We start from the raw sequence: 18783 nt of genomic DNA, 5'->3' as shown, positions 1-18783 counted from the left end.
ATAGGAAAATAATAATTAAAAAATGTTTTTTTTTTTAGAATGAAAGAAAAAGCATCAGTTCACTGCTCTCAATCTACCACATGGATACTTTAATTCAAATATATTTATATTGGTGAATATTACACTGAAGTTTAATTGTATCATTTTTCTAGTTGGCGTATCATGCCTAAATACTTATTGTATTGTTCGTATTGAGCGAGTATTGCTTGTTTGAGGATCGTATCTGTGAGGCTGGACGGTGTGCTTCTCTAAACAGGAAGGCCTCAGGCCTTCAGAAACGACCAGTTTGAAGGGTTAAACTGCAAGGCTCCGGCTACGCTGAATAAGCGGTCTCCCAGAAGCACAGGATATCTCTTCTTCCTCTTTCCCAGTCAGGATGCATAATTGATCCGCTTCACAGACATGGCCTTGTGACTCACTCCTCCTCCTCCTCCTCCTCCTCCTCCTCCTCTCTCTCTCCTCCTCTCCCGTCACTTAACGGCAGGAATCCTTTCAATTAGAGCCAGCTTTAATCCTCAAACCATATTGGAAATAACAACCACCAAATTCAACCCTTTGTATTTGCTGGAGGAAAACTTCTCTCTTCCATATGAATGCAGCACAACTGTGCAATAACGTAAGAATAATCACTGGATATAGTACATGTATTTCTGAAATTAGATTATGCTGAAAGCAGGTTTTTTTTAAATAGAAAGAGTAGTGATTTTTCAGTTTCATGACATGCAGGAATTGAAAGAGGCTATTTTAAGGGATTATAATATTAGTAAATGAAACTGTGAAGGGAGGGTGCAAGGGAGGGGGAATGGGGAGTTTAGGAACTTAAAATCTATATTTTGCATCATGGATCTGACCTTGTGCAGATCTGAATGTGTGCTGCTGCTGTTGGTTGGATGAGGAAATTACGCCTCCCATTGGTCATGTGTCATTATCTTTGATTTTATGACTAACAAGTGGCCTTAAATATTCTATTTAGCTGCATCATGTTTCCCCTTTCCTGAACATATTGGGCTCTTCCTGTTATATTCAGGCTTACACAGCACACCAATTAAACGCTAAAACAATACAATACATTAAAATAATAAAATACTGTGATTGACATTCACATAAATTCGTTTTGTGTCGTTGGGAAGTCACTCCGGAAAAAATAAACACATCAGGGTAATGTACAGGATCTATTCTGTCGGCAAAATGACGCCTCCGCCTTTAAGGATGCCGCGGTGACGAGCAGTAGGGTGAGCGTTCCGCGCAGGCGCCCTGCAGCCATCTTTTCCTCCCGGTTGCTGCTCTCTCTCCTGTAGCCCCCTCCCGGTTTCGGCAGCGCAGGGCAACTGGTTGAGTTTATTTCAAATAAAAACACGTCTAGCTCCCCAGCTACCTAAATATTCACGCAAGTCACCCATGAAGCATGGCGGCTAATTTCGGGAAGATCATAGTCGGCATTTACGTGGAAATAAAACGGAGCGATGGTAAGACGCATTGATTTTCACACCCGGACTTGTTTGAGGATCTTTGTGTTGCCGTGGTGAGCAGCAGCCGTTGGAGGCGAGGCGCAGCTGCAGTGACCCGGGGTGGAGACAGGCTTATCCCCGGCTTACTATCTCAATTCTCTCGCTGTGTGACTCGTTTTTAACGCGGTATACAAGATGAACTCGCTTAGTCGGTCAGTCCTTGGGCAGCAAGCGAACACAGAAGCACCGAGTTTCTGGCGTGTGATTCTGAGTTTATGTAACGCCCTTATCCAGCCTGCATTGACCGCATCCCGTGCTAGCGTCACTTCGGTTGGACACTTCCAGCAGGCTACAATGTATTTCACCCGTAACTTGAAAATAGTCTCATATCTGGCAACAAAGTTGGTCAGCTGTAACTCGCTTTATAATTAAATTTTATTTATCCAAACAGGATAAAAAACTAGTAAAGACAACCAAGCTAGCTAGCTAAATTACCTCTTATCAGCTTATCAACCACAACCAGCTAGCTTGCAGTTTAACTTTGGCTGCATATGTTTTGATCATACCCAGCTCACGGCAGTAAGAGACCAACTCAATATTTTTTGACAACCCGAATAGATATTCGACTGTCGTAATCAATGCCTTAGCTAGAAGGGGACACTTTTAGGCAGTTGACGATGAGTGTTGTTGGCGCATGTGCAAGTGGGTTGACTGTGCGTTCTGGATGGAGGGGCACTATTTGGCAGACGCTCGGCAATGCTGAAAAATTTAGACATGGATTCAGTGCATCGCTAGGGCGTGAGATGCTGTGCGAGGACATCAAGGAGATATTTGAATGACAAGACTGATCCCTTTTTAAAAAAAGATTCGCATGTGGCGTTTTTCGACCCGTGCACATATGTTGTTCATAAGCTAAGACAAAGGCCAGTGAGCTTGACCGTTGGCTCTGTAGATGCAGTAACATCGTTAACATGGGTGGCTTACCTGGCGAGCTACGTTTCCTACCATTTAAGGTTTAAGAAAGAGACCCCATCATAGAAATGGTTGCAAATGCGATAGTAGTAGGTTGTTCGAGGCCTAGCGCCGTTGGTATGTTTTTAGTACAGGGTGACGTCTTTGAGTGAATTCATGGCATCATTCGCACGTTACTTGCCACGCTGAAAAAATATTTCATCTCAATTTAGCACACGACTGGTCAGGTAATAGTAAACATTTACTTCCTTAGAACACTGCTTTGTTGAATAAATGCATACAGGGCTTTTATTTTTTGTGTAAATGATGTACTTCCTGTGACCTTTGTAATTAGCGAAGTTACTTACAGCAGCAGGAGGTAAAGGTCATTAGGTCCAGAGGTAAAGCACCTGGATGCAGCAGCGTGTTTTACCGGGAAATGACAGCAGCTAAAGACGACACCGGAAGCCATCACTCTTGTTTGCTGTTTAGAGTCTGATTACATGGTCCACGCTATCGCGGACACGAGAACCATCACTGAACTCAACCGTGATAATATCTGCAGAAAACAAACCTGATTCCTCATTGTCTTGGTAACCCCTCCTGAGTCAATACAGACACTATGACTGTTCTCTTACTGCTGATTTTTTAAATAAGAACGACTGCCAAACACTGCACATTTCCTTTTTTAAGTTTTATTTTGAAGGAGATTTTCTACATGTAACCAAGGAATTTAGGACAAGTAAGATTATAAGATTATTTTGGTCAGGGATGGACAGAATGATTCTAGCAATGGGTTTTGGGGGACAGAATCGCTCTTCTGTGTTTTGAAGAGAAAATGAAATGTAGGACTGTTTAAGAAACTAAGTTTTTTTTTCTTCTATGGTGTGTGTTCCTAAAATGAATTGCATCCAACTCATGTGCAATACTGTGGTTCACAACGCTGAGGTCAATGCAAGCCATTCATTGTGTCAGTGCTTACCTGGTGGTGGCAAAGATGAAACTTGTTTCTTGGACACCTTGAGTCATTGTGATCTCTAACTGGACGCTGTCGACTGCCCCTGCATCAGCTGATAGTCGATTTCTTAACAAAGCCTTCACCACAGTGTGTGCATGTGTGTGAGAAACTATTGGCTGGTTTAAATGGGCCAGCTTCAAGTGTTCATAGTGTACATATCATCTCAGAGGGTGGATGGAGTTTTCATTGACTTTACCAAGAAGCCCAGTCCAGCAGTATCTAAGGTCGACTGCCGCTCACTTCACCCCGTTAATAGACAGCAGCTGAGTGCTAACTGTCATTTCCAGGGGGTTCGTGTGAGTGTGTGATATTGACTGTTGCTGCGGAGAGAGGGAGAGTGAGGCCTGGGGTGGATTGAGGTATGCCAGGGCAGGATGTACTGCCTCAGCTGTGCTCAGTGTAGCAGGATGTAGTGCCCCAGCTGTGCTCAGTGTAGCAGAATGGAGTGCCCCAGCTGTGCTCAGTATAGCAGGGTGTAGTGCCCCAGCTGTGCTCAGTATAGCAGGATGTAGTGCCCCAGCTGTGCTCAGAGTAGTAGGATGTACTGCCCCAGCTGTGCTCAGTATAGCAGAATGTAGTGCCCCAGCTGTGCTCAGAGTAGTAGGATGTACCGCCTCAGCTGTGTTCAGTGTAGGAGGATTTCCTGTCTCAGCTGTGCTCAGTGGCTGAAGCTGACCACAGGGCTGCCATTCTGCTGCACACGCTTATCCCGCGTGATTTACGTGTGAAGGACCCCCGAAATAGCTGCCATGCACGTGTTCTTTCACAGGACGGATACACCAGGCCATGGTCACGTCCGTGAACGAGGAAAACGAGAGTGTGACGGTGGAGTGGATCGAGAATGGAGACACCAAAGGGAAAGAGGTAACTCCGCCCACACCGAGCTCCACCAAAACAGGGTGTGTCCTGCAGAGTGGAGCACCAGTGATCACTCAGCGAAAGGTGATGGGGTAGAGATATTGCACTCCCCAGCACTTTTCAGTCTTCCTTTTTCAGTCTAAAGAGTTCCTGTGAAGGCTACCCTTTGTCATCTGAACTCACACACAATGATAGTCAGATGGATATGTAATGACGAGATATTCAACTCCCATGTTTAATATTCAAAGTTGTGCCATTACCGAACCAGAATCTGATTTGCAGGCTAACTGTCTCCTTCATTGTGTCAGGAACTGGGGTGTTTCTGCCTCCATTTTGGCTCTTTATTTTCCAGTTTTCCCACACTATACAGTATTTTAGTCAGTGTTTGTGTGTGTTTGTTGAATGGCTCTCATTCTCCTTCGGTGCAGATTGACCTGGAGAGCATATTCTCGCTGAACCCTAACGTGGCCCCCGACGAGGAGATCGCCGTGACACCCGAGACTCCGCCCCCTCCCGCTCAGAGTGCCACCAAGGTGCCCCGCATTGCCAAGGTAGCCCCCCCCCCCATTAACCCCTGGCCGCGGCGGAACCCTTCGGAATTTAGAACACGTCTGGTTGATGATGTCATCGCCAGTCCCGGGTCATATCTGAATCACTTCATCTCTTTGGTTTCCTGGCAAAATTTGAGAGCACCCCAGTGGATTCCAGTTACTAACCAAAATGCCTGATGGTATGAAGGAAGAATTCAAATTCTGAATATTAGTGACACAAACGAGTCTGTAGGAACTGTTAATGGGGGTCTAAAGGGGTTAAGCCCTTTCCCCATCTTAAATACAGGGTATTTAAAGCACGTCTTCAGAAATAAACGTATAACGACACCTGTTGCTAGGCAGTGCTTGTTGCCATGGTTACTACACAGAAGGCAGGGCACGCGCTGCATGCTGGCCACGCCCCCCCCCCCCCTCCTCCCAGAACGCGTCCTTCGCCGCTGGTGTGGAAACGTCCAGGTGCGTCCTGCAGCCACAGGGCAGCGCACGGGACGGCGTTGCCGTCGGAGACGGCGGTGGGGGGGGGGGGGGGGGGGGGGGGGGCTCCCGCGGCCCGGTCTCGGAGCGATCCGGGCTCTGCCGCGGTCCCGCTGGGTTGCGGAGCGAGCGGGGGTGCAGCCAGGGGGAGGAGCTCCGTCATTTTGGGGCCTTTGTTCAGCGGTCTGAGCCCCTTCACGCTGCGGTTAGCGGAAGATGTTTCCGGATGCCGCCGCCGCCGCCGCCGCCCCCGTGTGCCTGTGAGCGATCCTAAATTTCAGGCTGCTGCTGCCAGGGCAACCGGCCGGGCACATCCACCCCCCCGCCCCCTCCAGCTGCTCTCGTAGCACTAGAGACAGGCTGAAGGGTTTTTTCGTTCGGGCTGGTTGTGCAGGGTACAGGCTCACGCGTCAGACTCTGAGGGTGTGTCTCACACCAGCAAGGCCCCGCCCGACTGGCCACGCCCAGCTGCCTGAGATGGGTGGTGACATCATCAGCCAGCAGCGTTCTGAATTCCGCCGGATTCCCTTGTGGCAGCGGGTCATCAGGACGTTTGCAGCTTGTTGGATCTGTGTGTCATTTTCGGAAGCTTTAAAGCATCCTCACAGCTTGGAGACTTGGGTACGCATTGGTTAGCCATATCTCTTTGAGGGGCAGAGGTTCCCAGTGTGGAAGGGTCTTCATTACACCAGCATTTGTGCCTTATCCTTATGTCCAATCAACAGCCAGTATGGCCTTGGTACTTGAACCATCTGTCCAATCAACAGCCAGTATGGCCTTAGTGTTTGAACCATCTGTCCAATCAGCAGTCAGTATGTCCTTAATGCCTGAGCCATCTATTCAGTCAGCAGTCAGCAGTCAGTATGGCCTTAGTACCTGAGCCCTCTGTCCAATCAGCAGTCAGTATAGTCTTAATGCCTGAGCCCTCTGTTCAGTCAACAGTCAGTATAAGCTTGGTCTCTAAGCCTTCTGGCCAATCAACCGTCAGTATAGAGCTGTGTTAAATAAGGACAATAATATATCTGAGGAAAATGGCAGCCCCTGTCACCCCCATCACCGCTTATGGAAGTGAATGTAGCTTGAGGGGAAAAAAATAGTCAAAAATATGACTGTGTTTGAGCATGAAAGTATGATGACAGTGACAGGTTTACAAAAACAGGTTCTGACAGATTTATGCTGTGGCTTTCCTGTTTTAATGGGTAAAAATATCCTGAATGAAAATGGCAGAAGTGTTTTTCTTCCCCTTTTGTTTGTGGTCTTGGGTGAGAGGAGGCATTTGCTCACTGCTTGCTGTTATAAAACAGACACGGAAAACAGTGCAGCCGCAATCTGACACCCTCACGTCATATAAGTCAGTGACTTCAAACCGGTTCTGTTGTGGAATCTAAGAAGTATTTACACATGCATATTTATGTATTTCAAAACATACATAAACATGACATTTCTGAAGTGTTTTTTTTTTTTGTTTTTTTTACATTTATTTGAAGCGTTTTACACATTTTGCAATGTGAGATGTTCCTGTGTTCCTGTCCAAGCCACAATGTGTCAAAATTGACTTGTGACAATGAAAAATTTAAGCTGTGATATTTCTATTTGTTATGCATTGTATATAAATTTGGATAATATAGAATTTGCTGATATAAATATAAATTGAGATTCATGTTATAATAATGTTGATGTAGTTCTATTTGAATTGATTTTTAAATGTCTTTATCTGTGGCAGAACCGACGAACCATCGCTCCCCCTAAAAATGAAACCCCTGCAAGAGACACCCGAGGTAAGGAAGCCTGCCCCCCCCCCCCCCCCCCCGACACCTCCATCACAGAAACGCCCCTTACATTTTACACCATTATTTACAGGAGGCAACTACATTCTATCTGTGTGTGTGTGTGTGTGTGTGTGTGCGCGTGTGCGCGTGTGCACGCGTGTGTGTGTATGGATGTGTGTGTATATGCTTTGCTGCATTGTTTGCGCGTGCTCTCCTGACGTCATTGACCTCTGACCCCTGTCCTCACCCCCCCCCCCCCCCCCCCCCCTTCAGCAGCGTCGGCGCGGGTGCGTCCCGGCCCCCAGCAGCCCGAGCCCCCCGCCCCGCCACAGCCAGCGCCGCCCCCCCAGGCCCCCCAGACCCCGCTGACCCAGGCCCAGGCCCAGCAGAATGGTAGTATCACTGACAGGTTGCGGCAGATCCCAGCAAAAATAGAGCATCGAATCTCCTGTATGTACCCCCCGCCCCGCCCCGCCCACTCCTCTGTCCCGCTCCACCCGTTTTTTCTGTTCTTCTGGAAAATATTTCTGGTCAGCCTGCTCCCATGGACCGAGCTTCTGGTGGTGCTCGGTTTTTAAGGACCAAAGACGGGGATCTCAAACTCCGGTCCTGGAGGGCTCTGCAGTCTCTGCTGGCTTTTTGTGATTTCTTTTCAAACAGCAGCTGATTTAGGCCTTGGAAGCTGGGTGTGCAGACTCTTTGGCCGGTCACTGACTTACATTAAGCACTTAAGCACAGGAACACATGTGAAACCAGCAGACACAGTGGCCCCTCCAGGATGTTAGTTTGAGATCGCTGATGGAAGGGCATGCTGTGGGTTTGGACTGGAGTGGTACTGGGGTCTTTTCTTTTAAAAGGAGTTTTGGGGTTTACCCTCCCTTACTTCCACATTCGTACTCTTACCTCCCTTTGGTGCTGGGGTCTTTTTTTTCTTTCAAAATGAACAATTATTGTTAATTATTTTTTGAGTGACTATGTTTGTAAGTGTGCTTTTAAAAACCAGAACAGGATTAGACACTGATTAATTTAGCCTTTCCTTTAAAAGTGGGATTTTGTTACTGCATATGGTATCACATTTACATATGTAGAAACGTTTAGTTCACATTGATTTGGTGCTACCCAAGCATTGTGTTACTTTAGTCCGTTTTTGCATGGTGTTGTGTGCCAGCCTGCCTGTAGGGGGAGCTCTGTCTCCTACTGCATCATGGGTGACCTCCAGAAATGTCCTCATAGTCTAATAACAGGACACACAGATCAATCCCACTTAATAGAAAAGCTTAAAACCAAAGAGGGAGAGAGAGAGAGAGAGATGTAGAGCTTCTGCAGGCTATGCCCTGTCAGTAAAAGTATTTTTTTTCGTGTAGCGCGGAGGAAATCGAACTGTGTGAAGGAGGTGGAGAAGCTACAGGAGAAGAGAGAGAGGCGCCGATTGCAGCAGCAGGAGCTGAGAGAGAAGAAGGCGCAGGTGAGCCGGAGCCCCACCCACACCTGTGCAGCTGCTCACCTGTACACCTGCACACCTGTACAACTGCTGACTTTCATACCTGTGCACCTGCCCACCCGTACTTTTACACAACTGTCACCTACTGTATATACCAGCACACCTGCAGACGTGCACCTGTACACCTGCAAACCTGTTCAGCTGTGTGCCATCATAACAAACATATACGTTCTTGTTATTTTTTGTTTCACAGGAAGTTGACACTACGATCCCCAACTATGAGATCATGTACATGATCAGGGACTTCCGGGCCAGCCTGGACTACCGACCACTCAGCACGGCTGACCTGGTGAGTGGGAGGGAGGAGCTCTTTAGAGAGGTCATGTGATCCGGAGGGGAGGAGCTCTGAGGTCATGTGATACTGAGGGAGGAGCTTTTTAGAGAGGTCATGAAGCAGGTTTAACGTCGCCATTTCTGTCTGCAGATCGAAGAGCACAGGATATGCGTGTGTGTGAGGAAACGACCACTCAACAAAAAAGGTAAAAACACCTGAGCACCATGTTGCCGCCTTCGCCATGTTTTCTCCCTGCTTTGTTAACATGTTTTACAGCCCTTTGTAGAGTGATACTTCATTTTCAGTGTAGTACAGGTGTTCAGGTGCCAGTACTGTGGGCACTGTTGCTCTGGAGAAGATGTATATGGAATGAATAAACATAAATTATGTAAATTTTTGGAGTATACGGTGAATGGCAAATGTTTTTTCTTCAGAGCTGACAGCGAAGGACCTGGACGTGATCACCATCCCCAGTAAGGACGTGGTGATGGTGCACGAGCCCAAACAGAAGGTGGATCTGACCCGCTACCTGGAGAACCAGACCTTCCGCTTCGACTACGCCTTCGACGACACCACTACTAACGAGATGGTTTACAGGTGAGTGCTTTCTGTCTTTTGTTGATTCTCCCTCCCTCCCCCCTTGGAAGTTGTTTCTGTATCATTACAGATTTGAAGTTAATGGCGATTTGTTTGATTGGCCTCTCTGCTGCCCCCTGCAGGTTCACTGCCAGGCCACTGGTAGAGACCATCTTCGAGAGGGGAATGGCCACGTGCTTCGCTTACGGACAAACAGGAAGTGGAAAAACACATGTGAGTCGGTGACACACTAATATGTCGTAACAATATGTGTGTGTTATTTCATACTTGTTCCTATTATTATTATTTACAACTTAAAAGTATCTTAACATATGGGTGTCTAACATGTGGACAGTATAGTGTAGTGAAACTGGGTTTGTAACTCAGTGGTTGCAGGTTTGAATCCCATGTGGAGCACAGCCATTTTAGGGAAGGTTCCTAATCTGTAAATGGCCAGCTTGTGTTAATGGACGATAAGTGTGTGTGTTTACGAGGATGTTTCTCAGGGTTGAGTCTCTGTGTTTCAGACGATGGGGGGAGATTTTTCTGGGAAGAACCAGGACTGCTCTAAAGGGATCTACGCATTGGCTGGTGAGCAGGGGGGAGGAGTCACACCGGGCCCACTCCTGAATCATAGAGATTAGACCAGTAATATGACACTCCATCAAACTTCTCTTTCTTTCCCTCCCTCCCTCTCTCTCTCTCTCCTTCTATCTCCCCTCCCTCCCTCTGTGCCCCCCCTCCCTCTGTGCCCCCCCCCCCCCCCTGTTCTGCAGCACGGGATGTCTTTCTCATGCTGAAGAAGCCGCACTATAAGAAGTTGGATCTGCAGGTGTTTGCCACCTTCTTCGAGATCTACAGTGGGAAGGCAAGTCTCGCCACGCTTTTAATTTGCAAAGTTTCTCCCCTCAGAGGACTCAGCGTTAATTAAAAGCTCAGTTTAGATCAGTGCTGATTGACAGCAGGGAAACTGAAGCCCACATGTGAGCGGATTGTGCTTGCGTGTCTGGCGTGGTTTTCGGTCTGTAACCGTGCGGTCGGTGTGCGGCCCCTAACCGTGCGGTCGGTGTGCGGCCCCTAACCGTGCGGTCGGTGTGCGGTCCCGCTCCAGGTGTTCGACCTGCTGAACCGCAAGGCCAAGCTCAGGGTCCTGGAGGACGGGAAGCAGCAGGTGCAGGTGGTGGGGCTGCAGGAGAGGGACGTCCGCTGCACCGAGGACGTCCTCAAACTGATCGAAGTGGGAAACAGCTGCAGGTGAGCCCCGCTAACGGGCTGATAGCTTTCTAGTGGAACTAGTATACATTTTCATTTCACTGCTGTATCTTTATTTTGTTTTTTTCCAAACGCAGCGTTTTCTGTGCCTGAGAATGGCTGAGTCATGGAAAAGCACACACATGCAAACTTCCAATATCGTTTTGAAGGATTTCTTTCTGCAAGTTACAATGGTTTCCTCTTAAAACAAGACAGAGAGACACACAGTGGCTTGAAACAATACAGTCTTGGTCTTAAATGAGCGTCATAATGAACCCTTTACTCTGAGCTCATACATACTGTGGGTGGAGCCTCAGCCTCTACCTGTTCCAGAGGTAAAGCCTGTGCCCCGCCCTAACTCCACCCCCCCCCCCCCCCCCATCCCGCCAGGACGTCCGGGCAGACCTCGGCCAACGCCCACTCGTCCCGCAGCCACGCGGTGTTCCAGATCATTCTGCGGCGGAACAGGAAGATGCACGGCAAGTTCTCGCTCATCGACCTGGCGGGGAACGAGCGCGGCGCGGACACGTCCAGCGCCGACCGCCAGACCCGCCTGGAGGGCGCCGAGATCAACAAGAGCCTGCTGGCGCTCAAGGTCAGGGGTCAGGGGTCAAAGGGCATGGGTCAGATTTCCCCCGAACAGAGGGGGAGGAAGCGATCTTGTTAATGGATTACTTAGAAAGTTATTATTTTATTGCGATGTTCACTTCTTTGTTTCTTTAGATTTTATGAGAGGCAGGTTCCAAAAATGTATTACTTAAGTGGCAAAAGCCAGTAAATCCATCCATGTGACAGTTCTGGTCTGCAGGTCATAGTTTGTTCAACGTAACTAAAGTTGGGTATAGATCGCCATTTGTTTTCAGCTAAGCATGCAAATACGGACGAGAAAAAGAAGGTTGAATTTTGGAAATGCACGATGAATGCTGGTGTGACCGGTTGGGAAGTTTAGCGAGGCGGTTTTCTGTTTTTCGGACAGGAGTGCATCCGGGCCCTGGGGCGGAACAAACCCCACACCCCGTTCCGGGCCAGCAAGCTGACGCAGGTCCTGCGGGACTCTTTCATCGGGGAGAACTCCAGGACCTGCATGGTGAGAACCCGCTCCATCACCTTCACACACATACGGAGACATGGAGCTGTCCCATCCGCAGTGTCGCGTGGCTCGTGAAACGTGAACACTTTGTTATGGGGTGAATATTATCGTAAGGTACACAGAGAGAATACACCGTTTTTATGGTTCATTTTGAGAGTGCGTGTGTGGGCGTGAACGTGTGTGTGTTTTATGTATGTATTCTGTATATGTATGTGTGTGTGTGTGCGTGCATGCATGTATTATACATGTTTTATGTATTAGACTCATTTTCCCAGCATTCTTGCGGTTGAAGCTCTTCCTCTCTCCCTGCAGATCGCCACCATCTCTCCTGGCATGACGTCATGTGAGAACACGTTAAACACGCTGCGCTACGCTAACAGGTACGTTAGAGCACTGATCACCAAACCCTGCTATGAAGCACTAATCCCCACCCTGTGCTCCAGAGCACTGATCCCCTACTGATCCCCACTCTGTGCTCCAGGGCACTGATCCCCACACCGTGCTCCAGAGCACTGATCCCCACTGATCCCCTCTCTGTGCTCCAGAGCACTGATCCCCACTGATCCCCTCTCTGTGCTACAGATCACTGATCCCCTCTCTGTGCTAGAGCACTGATCCCCACGCTGTGCTCCAGAGCACTGATCCCCACGCTGTGCTCCAGAGCACTGATCCCCTCTCTGTGCTCCAGAGCACTGATCCCCTCTCTGTGCTCCAGAGCACTGATCCCCTCTCTATGCTGCAGAGCACTGATCCCCTCTCTGTGCTCCAGAGCACTGATCCCCTCTCTGTGCTACAGAGCACTGATCCCCTCTCTGTGCTCCACAGCACTGATCCCTACTCCGTGTTTCTCTCACACAGAGTGTCTTAGGGCGCAGGCTGACCAAGCTGTCATTGCTTGGCCTAAAGGCCTGATCTGAGCCTGAAGTAGCCTAAAAGGCTGAGAATGACTCCTTTGTGAATGAAATATGCAGACGGGGTGTGTTTGTGTGTTTCGAAAAAAAACCTTCTATAAATATCAAGTTGCAAGTTGTGCAGGTTGGGTGACTAATATCCAACTCAATGACACTGTGTGAGAGGGAAACTCCATTACAGACTGGCCCGACCTGAGTTCTACTGTAAAAACTGAAAAGCAAAATTTGGTCTGTGTTGAAAACTCTGATTCCGTGAGTGCGGTGTGGCTGCTCCGATTCGAAGGCCTTTTGCTTCCTCTTTCTCAGGCTTGTTTGGTGATTCCTTATTTAGCTCTTTCCAGTCACTTATTTTATCCGTCTTTGCCTCCTCAACTCGACTCTTGACCGGAGAAAGATCTTCCGTTCGCCTTGCACTCGTTTCCTCGGCTACTCCGTCCTCACGCCCTCTAGTGGTTGGAGGTCCTCATTGGCTTGGCCTTTTTGTGACGCAGGACGTAACTTAAAATCGCGGTTCTTGGCTTTGTTATCTGCACAGCTCACCACACAGCAGCAATCCACTGACTGCTAATGCTAACTCTGTGGACCTCACTGGATTGTTCTCCCCCGCTGTGGGGGCGTGGCCTATTTATGTCTCTGTGACCTGGTGATTACATCACACTGCGTCACTCCTGCCCTCAGGAAACTGTCTGGGCTCGGAGGATTTACCTGAAAAGCAGGTGTGTGTGTGTGTGTATGTGTGTGTGTGTGTTTTTGTGTGTGTGTGTGCGTGTGTACGTCCTGATCTGAGCTCTCTGTCTCTCTCCTCTGCTTCCTCTCCTCTTTTACCTCTCCCTCTCTTTCTCTCCTCCTCCTCTCCTCCTCCGTCTCTCGCCCTGGGTGTCTCCAGAGTTAAAGAGTTTGGGATAAGTCCCTCAGACATCCCCTTCTCCCAGAATGCTGGTGGTCGCGCTGAGCTGTCCCCCACCTATGAGTACGATGGCTTTGCTACTTCAACACGCAGGTCTACCGCTCTCCCATTTCACACACACGCGTGTGCGCGCACACGCGGAAACTGCCGCTATGTGTGTGTGTGTGTGTCACCCCCTTCCTCTGCTGCACCTGCCTGGGCTGTGTGTGACCTGTGTGCTTGTGTGTGTGCGTACATGTGTGCGCGTGTGTAACGGTGAGTGAGTTTGTGTGCGCGTGTTTTTGTGCTGTTGTGTATGCACATGTATGTGTGTATGGGCTGTGTGTGCACTAAGCTTGTAAGCAAACCCATGCAGATATTTTTTATTTATGGCACAAAGTTTATTTCTGTCTTTATAACGGCACGTATTTGCGCACGCGTGTTCCTGTCACTCATCTCCGCACAGTGACCTTGGCTTTACCCCCTGGCCTGTAACCGGTTTGGCTTTTTCATTTACTAATTTTTTTTATTTTATTTTTTTGTTGTTTGTGAGCTTCCCCCATGTCAAGCAGTACTTGTGTATTTGCACTGTGGATGTCAATGACGATGTTTGATGACATCACACACGGACATTTACGGTGGTATCCGGCACATGAGGGCTATGGCACTAATTGCCAGGATCTCAAACTCCAGCCATGGAAGGTGCTGATGTTTCAGCACTTAAAGGCTTAATTTGTTCGATCCATAAGCCTGATTTTCAAGGCCTAAATTGGTGACTGATTGGAAGGAAACCACAAACGCATGAAGACACTGCGGCCCTCCAGGCCTGGAGTTAAACCCGCAGACAATGCGGCCCTCCAGGACTGGAGTTAAACCCGCAGACACTGCGGCCCTCCAGGACTGGAGTTAAACCCGCAGACACTGCGGCCCTCCAGGACTGGAGTTAAACCCGCAGACACTGCGGCCGTCCAGGACTGGAGTTAAACCCGCAGACACTGCGGCCGTCCAGGACTGGAGTTAAACCCGCAGACACTGCGGCCGTCCAGGACTGGAGTTAAACCCGCAGACACTGCGGCCGTCCAGGACTGGAGTTAAACCCGCAGACACTGCGGCCGTCCAGGACTGGAGTTAAACCCGCAGACACTGCGGCCCTCTAGGGCTGGAGTTAAACCTGCAGCCACTGCGGCCCTCCAGGACTGGAGTTTGATCCTGCTCTGATAGGTCAATTAATGCATAACAGTCAATGTTTGGCACCCTGTGACCACAGGGTGAAGGAGCTGACCGTGGACCCCAGCGCGCCCATTGAGGGGCGCCCCAACATCAACTCGGTGAACCAGCTGGACGTGCTGGAGGCACAGTGGGGCGTGGGGAGCTCCCCCCAGAGAGACGACCTCAAACTGCTCTGTGAACAGAACGTAAGGCTTTCCACCGCTCAGAGAGCATGATGGGAAGGGGGCCGGAGTGCGTGCGTGACGTGTGTCTCTCTCCCTCCACAGGAAGAGGAAGTCTCCCCACAGCTCTTCACCTTCCACGAGGCCGTGTCTCAGATGGTGGAGATGGAGGAACAGGTGCTGGAGGACCACCGAGCCGTCTTCCAGGTAAGCTGTTCTGCAGTCTGTGGTGGTCTAGTATCGTATCTGTGAGAATCTAGTATCTATGGTAGATGGTTTGCTGCCATGGATCTATGGACATAGGTGTATTGGTGGTGACTGAATTACTGCAGTTGATCTATAAGTTTGTAGTATCTATGGTAACTTGGTTATTACCTATGGACTATCTGGTATCTATGGTCCTTCACAGGAGTCGATCCGGTGGCTGGAGGATGAGAAGGTTCTGCTGGAGATGACGGAGGAGGTGGATTATGACGTGGACACATACGCAACGCAGCTGGAGCAGATCCTGGACCAGAAGATTGAGATCTTAACCGAGCTGCGAGGCAAGGCACCCTGATTATTTATTACTTTCATTCTAATTTGATTTAAAATCTATTATTATTTTTAATGAAGGCCCTTCCCTCACCTGGGCATTTAGAATTGTAAACCCAGGCAGAGAAAATGGCCGTCTCCAGCTGTTTGTCACCACGTGTCATTGATGTGTTTGTGTTCCTTGGTTTGCACTTTGTCCTATAATGGAGGTAAAAGCAGGGTGGCAGTGTGTTGTAAAGTTTAGGGTCACAGTTACCCTAAAATCTGAAGGCTCAGAGATGGGACCTAGCATTTGTCCTCTGGAGCAAAGTACTCAACTGCTTCAGTTAAAATCCGTCTGTATGGCTGAATAATGTGTAGAACTGAAATGTAGCCCTGAGTAGAAACTGAGTGAAGTATGAACGGAATTGAGCAGCAAGAGCGTATTCCGTGGACTAAGGTGTGTTCTTCTCTTCTCCTCATCCCTCTCTCCTCCCCCTCTTATCCCTCTCTCCTCGACTTCTCTCCCTGCAGACAAGGTGAAGTCGTTCCGCTCGACGCTGCAGGAGGAGGAGCAAGCCAGCAAGCAGATCAACCCCAAACGGCCCCGCCCCCTCTGAGCTCCGCCCCCTTCCTTCTCCATGGAGGGGGCCCCCACCTGGCCCGCTCAGAGAAGGCCTGGGGGGCGCCCGCGTCTGAAGGTTTCATGAAGGATTGCGTCCGTCAGTCTGTCAGCGCTGACCGTGAATAAATATCAAACCTGCACAACACAACAACAACAAAAACAAAAAAAAAGAAAAACTCACAACAGCGCCCCCCGGTGGTGGTACCACTCCAGCACGTCCTTTACCTGTCACCACCTGGGATCTGTCCGAGGAGCTGGCTCGTTCTGTCCACCCTGCCGTCCACGAAAAAGAAACGGGGGAGGAAAAAAACAAAGGACTAGAGGAAGAAAAAAAAAATACACACTAGACCTTGGGGAACTCCAGTATTCAATTCCTGCCTTTTTAATTGGAATGGGAAGAAAAAAACAGTTTTATCCCCTACGTATTTTATTTATATATTTTTTGTTTTAGGTTATTTCGTTTTTTTTTGTTTTGTTTTTATCTATATAGTAAAAAAAGATTTGTATAGTAAGAGACTGTTGGCTGGCTCCCGGCTGCCGGTCTGTAGGCTGGGTGTGTTGAAGGGTAATGACGGTCCTGACACGTTTGCATGTATACGCAGATCAGCTCGGAGCTGAAGTCCACCCCATCACAGGCATTAGCCAGCACTGTTTATAGACATGACTTTAGGGCCAGTGTTCCACCCTCCCTCCCTCTCTCCTTCTCCCTCTCTCCCCCCCTCTCCCTCTTTCCCCTGCTCTCTCTCTCTGCTGCGTACAGTATCACAGTCTATGTAAGGGTACGTTGTTTGTGCAGCTCTCCCCCTCTCTGCTCCCCTGCTCTCTCCCTCTCTTCCCCTCTCCCCTCTTTCCCCTACCCTGCTCTCTCTCTCTCTGCCGCGTACAGTATCACAGTCTGAGTAAGGGTACGTCATTTGTGCAGCTCCCCCCCCCCCCCCGTTACCTGTGTGTCTCGGACACCTGTCTGTATTCCGCTTCGGTTTCTGTGCCATATCGTGTACGTTTATGCGGCACCCGAGTTTTCCGTGCGACGTCGAATCATTCCTCCATTCCTCTTTCCTTTTAATACCGAGAAGAAGAAAAAAAAAAAGAAAGAAAAAACTCTTTTCCACCTCATGTGACACTTTATTTGTATAAAAAGAGAAAAGGAAAAAAAAATTTGAAAAGATAAACGGGGGGGGGGGGGGGGGGAATAACGAAACAAAAAACGCTGATAACAAACGTTTAGTGCGTAGTTACTGACCTGCTGTTCGCAGATGTTCTCTGGGCCTGTGCGCCTGATGTAATGCTGTGGAGCTGACCGAATAAAATGGGGACTGTTTGATTTGATACGGGCGTTACCTGCTTTGTGCACAGGGTGAGGCAGGGGCGTGGGACGGGGGTGCGCCAGGCAACACCCGAAACCGAGCCGCTCCGCGCGGTGTCGCGTTGTACTGCCGGAGTTCGGACTGAAGGTGCCCCGCCCGAAAACGTGCGGTTTTACAATGCAAATGCTGTTTGGTTATTTACAGCTACACTGCACCAGTTATTCACCACTAAACTACTGCTCTACCTGCCTTATTCAGGGTACTGTGCATGCTCTCCTCCAGTCGTTAATACTCTATTGCACTTGTATAGGGCCTTCCTTCAAGTCTCAAAGTGCTTTGCTGTGAAGGTGGGAGGGGACTCTCCTCAGCCACCACCAGTATGGAGGCCCCACCTGGGTGAGGCATGGCAGCCATTTTGTGTCAGAATGCCCATCACGCAAGTGAGGAGGAGGGGTTATGCTGGCCCTGGTGGGTTAATGAAAACTGATCTCACTGCCTCTGGTGCATCTTAGCCTTACCTCCCAAGATGGTGGCAGTTACACCATTCCGGGCTGCAGTAGGGGACCTGTTGGACTACAAATGGCCAGCGTTAAATCCAAGTTCCTATATTGATGCAATGGGGGGGGGGGGAGAAGAAGAAGAAATGAATGGGCGATTTCTGGGCTTTTGGTGCACAAGTGCACAATGTGTGAATGTTTTTTTTGGGGGGGGGGGGGGGGGGGGAAATTATGTGGCTAAAATAACCAAGCATTTATGTACTGTATAGAATGTTTCCGATTTTTTAAAAGTTATGTTACACACGGAGTTTTTAAATTAAGTACACGTGCGGCTACTGTTTGATTGTGTATAAGTTGGTATGTCTCTGACACCTAGTGGCAAATTCAGGAATTACATCCGTGATGAACCTGGAATTTTCTGGCATGGCAACACACGTTTCACCTCCCAAATTAAATTTTAACAACAGGAAGTTAACCCTTCCCTTTTTTCCTGGGTTTTCTGCATGTTCTAAACCCCGTTACACTCTCTAATATAAAATGCAAACTTTATTAAAAGTTAAATTCAGCTGATTCTTGTGACCACTGGTATTCGCAGCCAAGCCACGGAACGAGCTGGTTGACCAATCCTAACAGCCCAAGCCGAAGGCGTGGAAAATGACCACATAATCATTGCTTTTATGGTTTTTCTAACTGGTTGGCGAGCACAGGTTTTCAAATACGGAAGGAATATAAAGTCCACGAAAAAACCGGTCTCATCTGGTTCGAAAACACACGTTTCAGATCCGATAGACAAGTATCCGATGATATTTACAATTCATTCGCCATAAAACGATAACACCTTTGGCTGGAAAGTAAATTTAACTGTAATGAATGCTGGCTTATCTTGTTTTAT

General features: G+C 48.8%; 1 protein-coding gene across 5 annotated transcripts; it reads left to right on the top strand.

The window, feature by feature from the left end:
* The first annotated feature begins 1258 nt into the window (after positions 1–1258).
* Positions 1259–17416, top strand: LOC118206350 (kinesin-like protein KIF2A). Of its 5 annotated transcripts, none has more exons than XM_035378956.1 (21): positions 1259–1466; positions 4187–4281; positions 4704–4826; positions 7024–7078; positions 7346–7519; positions 8434–8534; positions 8764–8859; positions 8995–9049; positions 9279–9441; positions 9564–9654; positions 9948–10011; positions 10197–10288; positions 10532–10674; positions 11062–11266; positions 11648–11758; positions 12074–12141; positions 13559–13672; positions 14826–14973; positions 15055–15156; positions 15359–15494; positions 15997–17416. In XM_035378956.1, exons 1-21 carry the CDS (start codon positions 1406–1408, stop codon positions 16080–16082), a joined length of 2283 nt encoding a protein of 760 aa, XP_035234847.1. In that variant the 5' UTR covers positions 1259–1405; the 3' UTR covers positions 16083–17416. The 5 variants fall into 5 exon arrangements, with proteins under 5 accessions (XP_035234847.1, XP_035234848.1, XP_035234846.1 ...); XM_035378957.1 differs by having other exon boundaries at positions 7343–7519; positions 13559–13642; XM_035378955.1 differs by having other exon boundaries at positions 7343–7519.
* The last annotated feature ends 1367 nt before the right edge of the window (positions 17417–18783 follow it).

This window comes from Anguilla anguilla, chromosome 10 (assembly GCF_013347855.1).
Source record: "Anguilla anguilla isolate fAngAng1 chromosome 10, fAngAng1.pri, whole genome shotgun sequence".
NCBI lineage: Eukaryota > Metazoa > Chordata > Actinopteri > Anguilliformes > Anguillidae > Anguilla > Anguilla anguilla.
This window is presented reverse-complemented; position numbering and strand designations above follow the sequence as displayed.

Coding starts and splice junctions, on each gene's coding strand:
- LOC118206350 (XM_035378955.1), top strand. CDS start 1,406: ATGGCGGCTAATTTCGGGAAGATCATAGTCGGCATTTACGTGGAAATA. Junction 1,467..4,186: donor GGAAATAAAACGGAGCGATG/GTAAGACGCATT, acceptor GTTCTTTCACAG/GACGGATACACCAGGCCATG. Junction 8,860..8,994: donor CACTCAGCACGGCTGACCTG/GTGAGTGGGAGG, acceptor TTCTGTCTGCAG/ATCGAAGAGCACAGGATATG.